General features: G+C 35.7%; 1 protein-coding gene across 1 annotated transcript in view; it reads right to left on the reverse strand.

The window, feature by feature from the left end:
• ADAMTS19 (ADAM metallopeptidase with thrombospondin type 1 motif 19) overlaps positions 1-17,180 on the reverse strand; it is a 208,781-nt gene that overhangs the window by 42,049 nt on the left and 149,552 nt on the right. Inside the window, exons 17-18 of the mRNA XM_003782335.3 lie at positions 4,619-4,776; positions 492-645 (exon numbers count right to left, since the gene is read on the reverse strand). Of these exons, the coding sequence (XP_003782383.3) occupies positions 492-645; positions 4,619-4,776 (312 nt within the window). The remainder of the gene's footprint in view (positions 1-491; positions 646-4,618; positions 4,777-17,180) is intronic.

The following is a 17,180-nucleotide window of genomic DNA, read 5'->3' on the forward strand; positions in this document are numbered from 1 at the left end:
GCTACTGGCCTCTCTATCACTTCACTGCTCCATCATCCATCACCATCAGGAGGTGGGATGTGTCTGCTGGATTTTACACACACCGAAGAATCTCATCTGAGTTACATTAGAGAGAAAATTGTAATTGTGTACATTTTCATTCTGAAAGTGTTTGCTTCTCTTTGTGTTTTCATTTTTTATTTGGGTAGAGAATGTGAAGCAGGGTCCTGGCACCAGTGCAGATGGGTGGAGCAGAGGAATAGGAATTTGCATGCCTGTAAGAGACTCAATATTCTAATGCAGAGTGTCCCCAGCATAGCTAATCAGAGGAAAACTGGGCCACAAAGTAGTTCAGGTGTTTAACCACCAAACATGGCATACTAAACTTTGTGTTTCTGATCTTTATGGATTTTGAAATTACAGAGTAGGAATTTGGGATCTGTCTTAATTAACAATGGTTAACCAGAAAACAAATGATGTTTTGGAAGGATAAATATTTTAAAATGCTTTACCTCCTCCACACGTAGCATCACAATCTTCCCAGCCTGTGTGTGTCCACATGAAAAGGGGCTCAGGTGCTTTAGAGCTCTGGTTCTCTGGGAGAGGATCCAGTGGGATAGTGTATTCATAGTGAAGACCATAGTTCTGATCCTGAAACAGGAGCACCTATAGTATTAAAAATGATCAAGGCACATGGATCAAACAAGAGTACATTCGGTGTGAAGCATAGAAATAAGGGTACTGACACTTTAAAATGCGTATTGCGTAGTGCTTGTGAGTTTCAGTTGTTGCTGATATATATTTCTTCTTATTCTTCTTTTTTTGAACAGGGTTTTACTCTGTTGCCCAGGCAGCTATGCAGAGGACAGTGTGAGATCATAGTCACAATAACCTCAAGCTCCTGTGCTAAGGCAATCCTGCCACCTGAGCCTCCCAAGTAGCCAGGACTGCAGGTACAATGTGACATCACTTATAAATGTTGATATTGCCATGCTTTTGAAAAATTAGAGCTGCATACTTCCCCCTGCACTAAAGACATCATGAAGAAAAGCTCATTTGAGTGAGATCAGAGATAACAAATCATTTTCTTCCAATCTGATGGACTAGACAGTTTCCCAAAGCCTGGTACATGTATAACTTTAGTGGGGGTGGGGAGGAGAGGTGGAAAAAAATATGTGTCCTATCTAATGTCAATATATGACCCATAATATAATGTGTAGACTTTCCACTCATGTAAAAAGAAAAGATGGACAGGAAGCCTCCGAGTCAGCAAAGGATGAGAATGGAAGACTCAGACTTTGGGGAACATTCCACTCCTTAAGGACAGAGAACTTCTAAACCAACTGAAGGACAAGAATTTCACTGCATGTGTGTTTATGTTTAACCTTTACTTTGGCAAGATTACTGATTTTCCATTTGTAGTAAAGATTACTTCATTTGAAAATAAATTTTCGTTGAAAGAAAATTTTAAGAAATATTAATTTAATAACTATACAGTTATATATATCCTTGTAAATAGTTCAGTAAAACAAAGGATCTATGGGAATGACTGAACTTTGGGCTACACTGGACTAAAGTATAAGGAGGAACTATATCTGTTTCTTTTTATTCTCAGCAGGTACCCAGTGCTAAGATCAGAACTGGATCATCATGGCCACTTAGGCATGCAGGGATATATGTATAAAAAAAGAGTAAATAAGAATATCTATTTCTTTGTAAATACATTTTTGGAAAATGTATCAAACTAGTCCTTGAAATATACCGCTTACATAGATCTGAGGATCTACGGAAACTATCTATATAATACCATGTGATGCTAAAAAATATATGGACCTACATTTTTAAATTTTACAAAATTACTAAGGGACTTTGTTCAATCATTAACCTGTATCTAGATAGTTGTAATGATAGGTTATGCAGAGTTAATACTCCATGAAATAAAATATAAATGGGCCCAAGGTTAAGTGTCTGAACATTTCTACTGGATTTTCTTTACTTCTTTGTCTCAAGGTTTTGTTCAACATATCAACAGAGTTACTAAGATATATTTTGATGGACTGGGGAACTAGTGTTCTGACTTTATGAAACAACTATATCAATAACAGAAGTAACAGCTTTTAAGTTCAAAAAGGCATAGCATACTGGGTACTAATTCTAAATACATCACCTTGCTTACTTTGGCTTAAATATCTTTTAAAAGCCAAAGTAAGATTTGATGTTGCCAATTATAAGAGACTTTTAGCCTAGTAAGTTTAAATAAAGAGAGTTTGAATGAGATTTTTTTTTTAATGATGGACTTTGCTTACAGTTATAACTGGTCTATTACATAGTTTTTAAATTGGTAAAATGACCATACACATAACATCTATTTGCCAACTTATTTAATTATGTAAATATGTGCCTATGTCTTCCTAATAAATTACCTTTTCATTGATAGAACTTTCAATTGTCCTTGAACATCTAATGTTGTTTTAAAACAGAGTCACTGGCTACAAAACCGTTAGCTTTTTTCTGAAGCCATTTGCGTTTGGCAGTATGCTTCACAAAAGGAAAGTGTGACTGGGCTGGAGTGGAGCGGCACACGCTGGAGCACGGGAGCAGAAGGTACTGCCTTTCAGAATTCAGTACCAGCTCTCAATCTGTAATAGTCATTAAAAAAAATATCTTAGAAGTACAGTTTCCCTTGGATTACTGAATAAATCCAGGTCACAGAGATGCCTTCTTTTAGACATAGTTCACTGACGTTAATTATGCTTCATGCTTCCAGGAAAAACCTTGGTAATTACCAGTCAGATTAAGGATTCTGCAGCAAGGAAACTCTCTCTGACCAGCACCAAGGTCTCACATTGACTGTTTTAAGATTTTGAATTAGAAGCTCAGCAAAAAAAAAAATGCCTTGGTCTTATTCCATTAAAAAAGTAGGTTACACTTATATAAGGCAGATAGCATGATGGTACTTTTCGGTAACACAATCATTAAAATACGTTTGCTGATAAAAATGTTCTTATAAGCGATCCATTCTGGAATGAGCCAGACATTGCTTATATACTGAATGTTTAGTCATTTCTCTCTCTCTAAATGGCAGAAGGCACCAAGTGCCCTTTCCAACTGAAATTAAATAAGAGGATCTGAAGGAATTTTGTGAGAGGCACAAAATAATTATTCATACTGTACGGAGGTAGATGATCCAAGGCAGTTTGGCATAACGGACTTGGATCTAAGCTTTACATCAGACAGGTAGCCTAGGGGAGTGAATGACACCTGGTTTGTCCACAGCTAATAACTTACTGGACAACACTGGCCACATTGCTTAACTTTTCTCATGCTTAGTTCATTTTAATCTGTACAATGGTGTAAGACTATAGATTACACGTGATTATCGAGAGGATTGAATGTGTAATGAATTAAAGCACTTTTGGACAGCATTTGATTCTTAGTGCTCCATGAATGGTGCATATCGTCAAGATTTAGAACAAATGTTTGCACACCACTCACCCTGCTCCCTTTATTCCTGCTGATAAAACCTATCAATTGTAGTTAGGTAAAACTTTGTATTCTAAACTGTCATGTATTGGCCCTTAGCAACAGGACCAGGTGAAAGATGTTTAGAAACACAGATCTCAGGTCTTACCCAAACCAAAGAGATCAGAATGTGCATTGTCACAAGTACCCCTGGGAATTTGCAGGCAACATTAAAGGACCTGCAACATAACACTGAATATCTAATGTTATTTAAAATAAGAAGCAAATGGACCAATAGGTGATGTGAACCTCTGGCTCCTAGTCTACCAACACAACAAATTTGTCTTAAATTGTGTGGTGATATTAAGTAATGTGGCACACCATGCTCCAAATAAACAGTCAATTTGTTGTGTTTCAGAGTTGTTTTATATGTGGACTCAAGGAAGTGTTGAAGGGCCTGAATTTTAGACTTTCTGCCACGAGGATGGAAAACCCTCCCCAGCTGTGTGTCCGGTCTCCTGGCTCCTGTGCCATTAGCACTAACCCCATTGTCAAGGTGAAAAGGGGCACCTGGACCTGTGACCAGCCTGGACAGAGTCCCATGGCCCAATCAGGAATTATTGTTCCTCCAAACTCTATATAACTTATACCTAACCCTTTACTACATAGTAAAAAACTTACATTTCACACATTCAAATTTTCATAATTTTTTGTAGGAATACATTAGCCTAGTAAAAAAAATATTAACTAGGAGCATGGCTGGATGTATTTATCAAATTATTTCCCCCTGGCAAAATAACATTTCATCAAAGGATTTTTATGCAGATTCAGACAATGGCCCTTTCATAGTACTCTTTTTATAGACATCACTCTGGTTAGTAAATGGACGCTTTTAGGAAAAAGAGGTTTCTTAGGATTCCCTAATAATGCATCTGTACTTTGAGTCTGTGAATTCTGTAAAATGTTTTATTCCTCTCATAATAGTTTCTGCTTTTAGATATTATGATTTAGAACACACTTTTTAAAAACCCTAAAAACTAATTTATTAAATAATTTTAAATGTCTTTTACTTAAATTTCCAATTTAACTTTGGAAAAAAGATTAGAAAAGCTGGAGTTGGAATGTCATGAGCCTTGGGAAGTCCATCATGCAATGCTGTCAATCCGTTCCCTCATACCAGGAGATGTAAAGGTGTTGTAGTGGGACCTTTGGCATAGATCTTCTCCCAGAGGCCTCGTCTTACATAATGAACGGAAGTTCCAGCTAAATTGAAGGTTCCAGAGTGTTCAATCTTCCAGTCACTATTAATAGACTGTTTGCCAGCATCCCGGAGAGCTATAAAGAGGTCAAAAATATAATGAGTATTATCGAGTCAGAATCATTGGTCAATATCCACTTTACATTGCTTTGTTAAAAGGATTCCATTCATTTATAAATTAATGGTTAGCATTCTCTGATGTAAAACTCTTTTTTTTTTTTTTTTAAGACAGAGTCTCATTCTGTTGCTCTGGGAAGAGTGCCATGGTGCCATCATAACCCAAAACAACCTCCGTCTTTGGGGCTCAAGTGATCCTCTTGCCACAGCCTCCCGAGTAGCTGGGAGTATAGACACCCCCCACAACGCCCAGCTAAGTTTTCTATTTTTAGTAGAAAAATAAACAAATACATGTGTTTAGCTCTTGCTCAGGCTGGTCTCAAACTTGTGAGCTCAAGCAATGCTCCCTCCTCAGCCTCCCAAAGAGCTAGGAGTACAGCCATGAGATAGCTCACCAGGCCTCTGATGTAAAACTTGAGGCATCTCTTTTCAGGAAATGTTCACAGTCATGGCAAATTGCCCAACATCTTCTTTTATCCTGAAGCTGTCTCCAGCCACATGTATCTTTGCCTCCCTCAACTTCCTTGGGCATTTGATGTCTGCACCCTTTATTTTGGCCTGTAGTCATTTGGTCTATATATATATTATGCCAAGGCTATGCATATCTGTTTTGTCTCTCCAGTGATCCAGTGAGCACCCCGAATACTGGCCTTACATCTAATGCACACTCTGTATGTCTCATGCACATTGGGGAAAGTATGTCATTAAGGAAGGATCATTAAACAATATGTTAACTAGCAGGTTAAAATGGCAGAGTTATATGCATTACAAAACAATTCAAAGACAACCTGTTGGTTCTAAACAGACTCAGTTTTTTTAACATCTCCCCACTGTGACTAACTGTTAACAACAACAGAAGATAGATACTACTTCTTACCCTTAAATAACCATCAGGATTTTGCAGAATAATGTTGTTTATATATATTTTTTTCTTTCTTTTATGAGCTGATCACTATTATTTAAATAAGATTTATGACATGGAGGTGAAATGGTACGGCTATCATTTTAAAATAAAGAGTCCGTTTTATTTTCCTCCAAAAGCTTTTTTCTTCTTCTAAAATTGAAACCATTATTTGGTTTCCAAATACAGGGTACCTGAAGATTCACTAGAAGCTTTTATGTCAAAATTATATGAAAACAGTTTGATAACTTAAGCTGATAAATCTTGCTAATTATTAAGCCAACCACCATTTATTTACTGGATGTTTGAGGGTTTCTAAGTTTTTATATTATAAACAATGCTTAAATCAACTCTATACTAACTATGTGTATATCTGAGCATTTCCCTTGAATAACACATCTAAAATTTGAAATTACAGAGACAAATATTTAAAGATTGTGAAAAAGTGTTTTGAACTAATTTCCATAAAGGTTGCTTCTATTCTTGCTCCTGTAACCGTAACAAAGGGTAACCATTTCTGAACCCCTCCCTGAAAGAAACTTTTCTCATCTAATAATCAAGATAGAATAATAAATCATCAAGTATCAGCTATAACTCAGGTAGGACTCTGAGTTATGGAACCACAAAATGAGTAACATATACGTTCTCTGCCCTCACAGAACTCATAACTTCAGTGGAGAACCAACTAGGCATTGAACGAGTCACGTCACTCGTGATAACCTGCTGATACTTGTGTGCAGGACTTCAGAAAGGCCTGCCTGCAGGATGCTGCTTGCTGAGGAAGTTAGCTAGAGGAAATACAGGAAGCAGAAAGAGAACCAGCAAGATGGAGGGTGCTCTGAGAGTTCACTGCAGCTTGATCAGGATCAGGACACAAGTGTGCATGAAGCCGAACTTGGTGACACAAATCACAAAAAGAAGGACTAGAGAGGTAAGTCAGAAATGGCCAGACCTTATAAGCTTTGTTAGTATTCTCAGAGTTTTCCTAAAAAAGACAAAAATTAAAATTCTTGAACAATCTTACATGAGAAATGGATTGTTGTAGGGTAAATTTAGATAGGATACAAGGCTAATGTAGCCCAATTGAAAGTAATGCTGGCTTGGATTAAGGTACTGGACAACAATATTAAGTCATAGTCAGGAGTAAAATTGATACAAATGGTCATCATTTGGTAGTCCTGGTTGATGTCAGGATTCTAGGGTGAGAAAACAGGTGGGTTTAGATGATAAATAATGAGATGGTAAAGCTATCAAAAAAATAGTCTTTGAGAAGAAACATCAGAAGTGTAGTTTTAAACAATCTATTATTTTTATAAGGGATCTCTTGTTTTATTGCTATTAACTTGAAGACTTTTTTCATTTACTTATTAGTTACACATGGATGTATTTTAGAAAATGCTAAATTGATAAAATAATAATTAATAATTTTGCCTAAAAGGCAAAGAATTTCCCAAATATCTATTAAATATTTTGAGGAATCTTTTTGGTGTAAATCTGGACTGTGGTCAGTACAATCCCATTTTTTTCCCCTGTGGTTTCAAGACATTTCCAGGACACAATTATAAAGAAATATTTCCTGAAAATATCCACTAAATGCCTTTCAAAAAACCCTTAGGGGTTTCTTGAGTATGAAATTTAAACTCAACTGGTACTTTTGACATTCTGTATTCCCCAGAAAATGGTACCCACATATATTTTCAAATTCACACACTGTTTTAGCTTAACAGCAACCTCAGATGAAGAATCAGTACTTTGTTTATGCAAAATCTTTTGGATTTTGTTTTTATTAATCAATTTAAAAAATGTGTTCTTAGAAATCTTATTTCTGGCTATAACTGAGTAACTGAAACCATATTAGCTGTCACACCATAAACAAAGAGAAACTCAACAGTGCCCTCAGACATTGTATAACTGACGAAAGAGAACTATGATCCCTAAGAGAACAAGTGCTATAATCTCCAAAAGTGCTTGGCTTTTTGCCTGAAGATATTGACCAGACCTCTCCCAGGAGGGAGAACTCACACAGAGGACAGATGATGAGGGCTTCAGTGAGATGCAGACACAGAGAATGGGACTCAACTTGACTAAACCAGGTGGAATCTGTCTTGTGGCGGACTGGAGAAGAACGAGCTACGCAAAGGTAGACCTCCCATAATCTGTCAAATGGTTCCTCTGAGCCTAGGGGTCATGTTAAACTGCAAACAGGTAGGCAGAACTCCTCAGAGCTGAAAAAAGAGCAAGAACCTGGGACCTCTAAATTTTACAACCTCTGGAGCCCACACAGGTAGGAGTGGAAGACACAGGAGTTCTACACAATCAGAGTGGAGAGCTCTTACTGAACAGTCTTTACTGGAGGACCTGGAAAGACTGTACATGAGAAATAAGGTTAAACTAGTTCCACAGCAAAGGCTCCTTTGCATATATCCTGTTGAAGACTTTAAAAAGTCTCGAGAGTTCTAGCTTATCTGCAAGTTAACCGTCCTGCACAATAAAACTCAAGAGTAAAATACCTCCATTCACCAATGCCATGTTAAAAGTGTCCAGTGAGCAACCAAAAGTACAAGGTCTGCAAACAAGTCAGAAACTGTGATCTATCACGATAAGGGGGAAAATCAGTCAATGAAACGAGATCCAAGAATGTCAGAGATGATAGCAATTATCAAACCGCTGAAACCTAATGAGAGGGATGATAGTGTTTAGGGTGTCCAGAGACAAAAAGGCATAGCATGTAGAGGTGGGAAGATTTCCGAATTCACTCGATATACCTTCAGAGCTAATACAAGCCAGAGGACAATGAAATAGCACATGTAGAGAGATAAAAATGAAATAAAATAAGACAAAACAAACATTTAGAATTCTGTAGTCAGTGAAGACATCCTTCAGACACAAATGCAAAATAAATTCATTTTCAAAGAAAATTTGTGAAATTAGCCTCTACAAAATATGTCAAAGGATGTTCTTCAGGCTGAAATGAAACGGTTCGTGATAGAAACCGGCACTTATAGGAAGGGAAGACAAATATTAGGTACTGGCAAATGGATAAAAAAGAAAATATTTATTCCTATTAAAACCATTTATAGCGTCATTGATTAAAGCAAGATGATTTTTGTGTTTAAAACATATGTAGAAGCAATCAATAGTACCAAAAGTTTAATCTCTGAAAAGATTAAATAAATGATAAAAGTCCAGTTTGCCTGATTAAGAAAAACAGAAAGATAAAAATTTAAAATATAGAAATTAGAGATGTGATATTGTTCTTAGAGAGCTTATGTGATGAGAAAATATTATAGATGATTTTAAGCCAATACATTTGACAAGTGAAATTTGACAAGCTGGAATTTTAAATCTTCCCACAAATAAAAATTTAATATGTAAACATCTAAGTAAAATTACTACGGGTCTGACACAAAATATACTAAAAATAGAAATGGAGGGGCACACGTTATTTCTGATGTACAAAAAAAGTTATTTTTCTTAGGGTGGGTAATAAATATGTTCATTTTATTGTGTCCAGTTAAGAATACTTATTTATTTCTGTTAAATATTTAAGAAAATTACATTTTTCTATTATCTTTTTATTTTTACATATACATGTGATCAATAGGTTTCCACTTTTTGCCTTCACAGAATTAAAAAGGCTTAAAATTTACCAACAGCAACAATGTTTAAGATAAGGACTAGAAACAAAACAAAAACCTCGTAAAGAATGAATGAAGATATTCACATGCAGAAAAGAAATCAGATGATTGCTGCAATGTAGTATTAAGCAATAACAATAATAGTAACGCAAAGAAAATAACATTCACATTGTCAAGTAAGAGTATGACTACAATAGAATGCTTTGACTCTGAGGTTCAGTATAGAGTCATCAATTAACTTACTATTTTTTTTCCAAATCTCAAAAAATAGATAACTAATATTTATGAATAAAAATAAAAGATAATTTCAAAAAACAGATCATGCCCAATCTTATAGACAATAGAAAAAGAAGAAATACTTCAAAATCATTCTGCTTAATATGGATACATCTGATATTAAAATTGGAAAAAAATATTATTACAAAGGGGAAATTACAAACGTAATTCACTTTTAAATGAGGATGCAGTATTCCGTATACTAAACAACATATTAACAAGTAAAAATTAATGTTTAAGTGATGTACTTTAGTTAAAGTTGAATCCAATTTATGTGAAAATTTGTCACTATTTTTTTTCCTTGTCCTTACCATCACTCCCTCCCTCCATCTCTGTCTGCTCACCCCTTCCCCCATGCTCCACCATGTCACTAATTGTCCTCATATCAAAGTTGAATACATAGGATTCATACTTCTCCATTCCTGTGATCTTCACTAAGGATAATGTGTTCCACCTCCATCCAGGTTAGTACAAATGCTGCAAAATCTCCATATTTTTTAATAGCTGAATAATATTCCATGGTATACATATACTATAGCTTGCCAATTAAAATTACATTTTAATAGAGGTTGTATAAATATATACATTTATTGAAAATGTTTTCTATGAAACTATAGTTTTAGATTTTTGTTTGTTTCTTTTTTTTGAGATAGAGTCTCGCTATGTTGCCCTGGGTAGATGCTGTGGTGTCATAGCTCACAGAAACTCCAACTCTTGGGCTTAAGTGATTCTCTTGCCTCAGCCTCCCAAGTAGCTGGGACTACAGGTGCCCGCCACAACGCCTGGCTATGTTTTTGTTGTAGTTGTTTTAGTTCACCCAGGCTGGGTTCAAACTCACCAGCCTCGGTGTATGTGGCTGGTGCTGCAACCACTGTGCTATGGGTGCCGAGCCTGAAACTATAGTTTTATGTTTGAAAATGAGTTTATTACAAATATTTTTCTCTGCAATTGTGGATTTCATCATATTTATTTTCTCAATGGTGTCTTTCAAAGAGAAACAGTATTATTAGTTCAAGCTAATATATCCTTACTTTTAGGGTTAGTAATATTGAAAAGTAGTAAAGAATCATTAGTTACCACAAGGTAATGAAGATTTTGTGTTTTAGAGTTTGAGTGTTTTTGTTTAGATCCCTAATCCGTTTTGTGGTAATTCTGTTTATAATGTGAGGGTGGGGCCAAGGTTCCTTTCCCCTTTTTGTTTTCTATATAAATACGGAGTTGTTTAGCACCATTTCTTTAGAATGCAGGTTTTCCCATTCGTTACCTCAATACTTTGACTGAAGTCAGTTGACTTTATAACTTTGTGTTTAATTTCTCACTATGATGATGAATTTGTCAATTTTTCTTCTTTTTTTTTTTCTTTATAGTTTTGGAGTTATATTCTTGAGTGCATATAATTTTAAAATTGCAATACCTTTTCGATGAATTGATTTTTTTTGGTAATTATTTTATGGCTTTCACAAATCTCAAGTCTTTTTTCTTTTTTTTTTTTTTTGCTTTCAAGTGAATATCGACTTACATCATCATCATCATCATCATGGTATGTGTTTTTCAGGAAGAGTTCTCTGTTCGTTAATGTCTAGTATTCTGAATCTTATGTTTTATATATTGTCTCTTTTGGACATGATATATCTGGATTATTTGCAAAATTTAACCTGACAATTTTTGTCTTTTAATTACAGATTTTAGACTTTAAGTGTTTATTAAAATCATTCTCTTTTGATTCATTTATGCCATCTCATCTTGCATTCATTTTTTCTTACTTGCCATGTCTTTCTTTTATTTGTTTCTTAGTTTCAATTGATTAAGTTACACTTCCAAAAATTATATTTGTTTCTTTAAAAAAATGTGCCTAGCCAATTTTATAGTCATACTTTTATTTTTGTTTTTTGTTGGAGACAGAGTTTTGCTCTGTCATCCAAGCTAGAGTGCCATGGTCAGTCTCAGCCTAGCTCATAGCAACTTCAAATTCCTAGGAGTAGCTGGGACTATAGGCGCATGCCACCATATCTGACTGATTTTTCAATTTTTAAGTAGACACGGAGTCTTACTTTGCTCAGTCTGGTCTCTGAACTCATGACCTCAAGCAGTCCTCCTGCCTTAGCCTCCTAGAGTGCTAGGATTATAGGCATGAGCCACCACACACCTGGCTTTCATCTTCTTTACTTTTAGTTTTAAATCCCGATTTTATATTTTTCAACATTTTAGCCATAATTATTTTTATACTCTCTGCACATGACACAAATTTATCCATCTCATTCTGCTCTTTATTTATTTGTATTTTGCTCATGAAGTCTATTTCCTTTTGCATTTTCTGATTTTTGTTTAAAATCACTAAATTATATTTGTTGGAATTTATAGATTTTTTGAGGCCTGATTTGAAGATGCATTCTTTCAAAAAGGACTTACATTTGCATAGATCAGCCACCTTGGTACCCACCTTAAAATAAACTTCTTGAGGATTTGGGACTACACATTTAGGGTAAATTGGTGCTGCAAATACGTATGAGGGTTTGCTTTGCTGTGCTGTATAGATCCTCAGGGACTACTTGTTTTTATCTCCGGCTAATATTAATGCTGAAGTTAATACAGACACATTTTCGTTCTTTCTCCTTTTATGGTGCAGATTTATTTCTCCCTCCCTTTAAGCTGAACCTACATTCCTGTGGAGTTCTTGCTTTATCCAAGGCTGTCTTCTAAGAGTTCCCACTTTACAAAGGGCTTAGGCTTTGTTTTCTGGCCATAGAATCTTTGTGATTTGCAAAGTCCGAACTTGGTTACCAGGATTAAACATAAGTGGATCTTCAGAGTCAGCCTAATATTCTGGCTTCTTGTTTTCACTCTGGTGTTGGCATCTAAAAATTCCTTAATTTCTTTCCAGTTCAGAGGTATTATGGAGTAAAAGCCTGTGTCCCCTCAAAATTCACACTTTGAAACCCTACACCCTAACGTGATGGTATTAGGAGGTGGGATCTCCAGGAGGTAATTAGGATTAGATGAGGTCATGAGAGTGAAATCCTTATGAATGGGATTAGTGTTCTCATAAGGGTCCCAAGAGAGTTTGCTTCCTCTCTCTGTCATGTGAGGACACAGCTAGAAGTTGGCTGTCTCTAACCCAGAAGGGGGTCCTCCCCAGAACCCAGCGATGCTGGCACCCTGACCTCAGATTGCCAGAACTGTGAAAAATAAATTCCTTTTCTTTATAATCCACTCAGTCTATGGTACTTTGTTATAGTAGCCCAAAGTGACTGAAATAAGAGGTAAATTATTAAAGTGGGTTTTTTCCTATTACATTTTGCTCATTTTAAATTGTTTTCAGTAAAAGATTTGTCACAGTGTGTGCACACTAAACTGCATGGAAGGTCAGTTGACTCATGCGACCTTTGTGAGACGGTTTTTATTTATGTATTTATCTATTTATTTATTTAAGAAGAGGTTTTGCTCTGTCACACAGGCTGCATTGTGCTGGCAGGATCAGAGCTCCCTGCAGCTGGGAACTTCTAGGCTCAAGTGATCCTCTTGCCTCAGCCTTCCAAGTATCTAAGACGACAGTCACATGTCGCCATCATGCCTGGCCATTTTTGAGATTAAAACAAACAAACAAAAAAACAATCACAAGCTATAATGATTTTGTAAGGATAACACACGGTTATCTGCAGTACTCTTTAAGGCTTTTTGATAAATTATTATCAAAACAATACTGCCATAATCTTTAGACTAGCAGATAAAAATTTATTGTAAGAACACAGTTCTAAGAAAGTAAAGAAAAAGAAGAATTGTATGGGGAGAAACCTAAATGTTTCCTGTAGCATGAAATACAGTTTGACATAGATAAGGTCATTTGTGTAGGAGTGATCAATTTGTAAATGTTTTATTTTACTTTTACTTTTCTAAAGCCGTTTCTGGTGGAAATTTCCAATGACTTCCTTCCTATGCCCAAAGGAGCCTTTAGGACATGTGATTTATGATATGTATCCATTTGGCAGGGCTTGAAATCTAGGATTTTAATATGGTGTCATTTATTTTTTTTCTCCCAAGTTCCCTTCATCCAGCTGTCCCATGTCAGTATATAGCACTGCTATTTGCCAGAAACCCAGAATTTATCCTTGCATCTTCATCCTCTGTCAACACTCACATCCATTTTTCAACAAGTTCTAATAGTTCAAATCCTTTATCTTCTCTGAAACCCATTTTTATTCTCTTGACAAGTTTATACAAGTGGTCACTTTCCCTCCATTCTCGCAGTTTTCTACCAATTTATCAGGGTAATTATTTTTCTGAGTCAGCAAATGAGGAAACTGCTGGCTCTTGAATAAGTATGCTAACATATTAGTATTTGCAGTATTGATTTAATCTCCAAGTAGCATTCACACCGTTTAGGAGAATAGATGCTGTTTCTTTATATCAGAAAAAGACCCTGCTAGCTTAGACTTAGTGCTATAAACAAGGAGAACTGACGATAATTAAGACCAGACACTTGAGACAGATATGTGATTCACGTGTTAAATTGAATGGTCTTTTTGTAAGTGTCTGGGGACTTATGTTGAGAGGTCTGTAGCAGAGAAAGAGGATGGGATTTGGCAGAATAGCAATTAGAAGAGAAAAAAGTCATTTCATGATTTTCGTCCTTCTGAGTTAAGTCCATATAATAAGTTGGTCACATTTGTTTAAAGGGGGGAAAAAGAGGTTATGGGGGGGCGTTATAGGAAAATGTGTTCAAATACAATATTTACCTTAAAAACATAAATACTGCATGGAAGGCAATGAGTTTTAAAAGAGGAAAAATTAAAAAGAAGCTGTAGGGTTTACAGTCTAAAAATCCAGATGCCATGGCCAGACTCTCTGGGTTCAGATTTAAGATCATTGCTTTTTAGATGTGTGACACCAGGCAGGAAATTTAGTCTTTGTTTTTCTATTTCCTCATTTTGAGGATTGGGAAATTAGCAGTGCCTACTTCATGGAGGTATTGTGAGTATTTCTTTAATGGGTATATGTAATTCACTGGTCTATATGAAACATTAAGCAAGTGTGAAGCATCTGTTCATAAAAAAAAAATTCACTCAGAAAAATCTATGATTTCTGTGTGCCAGACTCTGTTTTAGTTATTGCACACAAAGCACCGAACAAAATGTCTTCAAGAATTAACAGCGGAGATTGGCAATATAAAAGCAAGGACTGTAAACAAAAAATTCAAGGATTATGTAATAGGGAGTGGTTTGTTAAAAGTCACAGTGTATATAGAAAGAAACCAATGGGATTCGTTGATGTATCATATTAGGGTAATAAAAAAGGTGAATGGACTCTATGTTTTGGCTTAAAATATGAGATACAAATTAGCGGATGTGGTAGACTCAGTAATGATCCCCTGCCCCTAAATCTATCCATATTTCTAAAAGTTACATATTATACAAAATACCTCTAAGACCACACACTTATAAAGGTAGAAATCAGTAACAGAAGGAAAACTGGAAAATTCACAAATTTATGGAAATGAACCAACACCCTCTTAAATAACCAATGAATCAACGAAAAAGAAATCACAAGAGAAATTTTAAAAATATCTGGAAACAATGGAGAAAAGAATCTGTATTTAAAAAACAGCACTGGGAGAACTGCTTAGCCACATGTCGAAGACTAAAACTGGACCTGCTCCTCTCACCACTTAAAAAAATTGACCCTTGCTAGATTTAAAAGATTTAAATTTAAGACACAAAACAATAAAAGCCCTAGATGAAAGTGTGGGAGAAACTCTTGACAAAATTGCCCTGGGAAAAGATTTTATGATGAAGAACATTTAGGCAATTGCAGCACACCAAAAATAAATACATGGGATATGATCCAATTAAAAAGCTTCTGCACAACTAAGGGCACAACAACTAAAGAAAATAATCAGCCTTCAGAATGGGAGAAGAAAGATATTTGCATGCTGTAAATATGACAAAGGGCTGATAATTAGACTCTATAAAGAATTCAAATTAATCAACAAGAAAAGACAACCCATTTATAGATGGGCAAGAGACATGAACAGAACCTTCACTGAAAAGAACAGATGAATGGCCAACAAACACATGAAAAAATACTTATCATCCCTAATCATCAGAGAATGCCAATCAAAATGACCTTGAGATACTACCTAACACCAGTGAGAACAGCCCACATCACAAAGTCCCAAAGCTGCAGATGCTGGCATGAATGTGGAGAGAAAGGAACACTTTTACCCTGTTGGTGGGATTGAAAACTAACATAGACTCTTTGGAAAGAAGTATGGAGAATCCTCAAAGAGCTATAAGTAGACCTTCCATTTGATCCTACAATCCCATTAGTAAGTATCTGCCCATAAGAACAAAAAGAATTTTACAATGAAGACATTTGCATTAGATTATTCGTGGCAGCACAATTCATAATCGCCAAGATGTGGAATCAACCTAAATGCCCAAAAGCACATGAATAGATTAATAAATTGTGGCACATGTATACCAAGGAATACTATTCAGCCATAAAAAGATGGAGACTTTACATCTTTTGTACTAACTCTAACTCGGATGGAGTTGAAGAACATTTTCCTCAGTAAAGTATCACAAGGATGGAAAAGCAAGTATCCAGTGTACTCGATACTCATATGAAAACAAGAGAAGAAAAACGGCACACTCACCTGAAAGAGAAACACAATTAAATTCAAGTGGGGTGAGTGAGGGAGAAGGGAGAGGTGAGGAAGGAGAATTGGCAAACTCCCACCTAACTGGTACAATGTAAGGGTATATAGCACACTTCCCGGGCTTACAGCTCACCTGCAACTTGGACTTTGCCTGACAAATACAAACAATGAAACCTAATTGTTTGTGCCCTCATAGTCATCTGAAATTTAAAAAAAGAAAAAAATAACTGGATATAAATAAAAATGAAAACTCAATATACCAAAACTTATGGGACACAGAAAAAAATAGCTCTAAGGGGGAAATGTAAAACTATAGGCTCTTACATCAAAAAAGAAGTGGACCAGCATGGTGGCTCATGCCTTTAATCCCAGCATTTTGGGAGGTCAAGGTGGTAGGACCGTTTGAGGCCAGGAGTTTGAGACCAGCCTGAGCAACGTAGCGAGACCCCATCTCTATAAAAAATAAAATAAAAATTAGCTAGCCATGGTGGTGCATGATTTTAGTTCCAGCTACTCATGAGGATGCTGCTGAACTTCAGCCTGAGTGAGAGTGAGACTTTGTCTCTGTTTAAAAAAGAAAGAAAGAAGGAAGGACTTCAAATTAATAACTATTTTAGAACTTAAGGAACTGAAAAAGAAAAGAACTGAGTCCAAAAGTAACAGAAGGAAAAAAATCATCAAGATTAAAGCAGAGAGAAATGAAACAGAGAATAGAAAAACAGTAGAGAAAAATCAACAAAACCAAAAGATGGTTCTTCGAAAAGACTAACAAAACTGAAATTGATAAATCTTTAGCTAGATCGACTAAGAGAAAAAACAAAGACAAATTACTAAAATCAAAAATGAAAGGGGGGGGCATTATAACCAAAGCTATGGAAATAAAAAGCATTATGA

Source organism: Otolemur garnettii, unplaced genomic scaffold, assembly GCF_000181295.1.
Source record: "Otolemur garnettii isolate 467f Iridium unplaced genomic scaffold, OtoGar3 scaffold00003, whole genome shotgun sequence".
NCBI classification, from domain to species: Eukaryota; Metazoa; Chordata; class Mammalia; order Primates; family Galagidae; genus Otolemur; species Otolemur garnettii.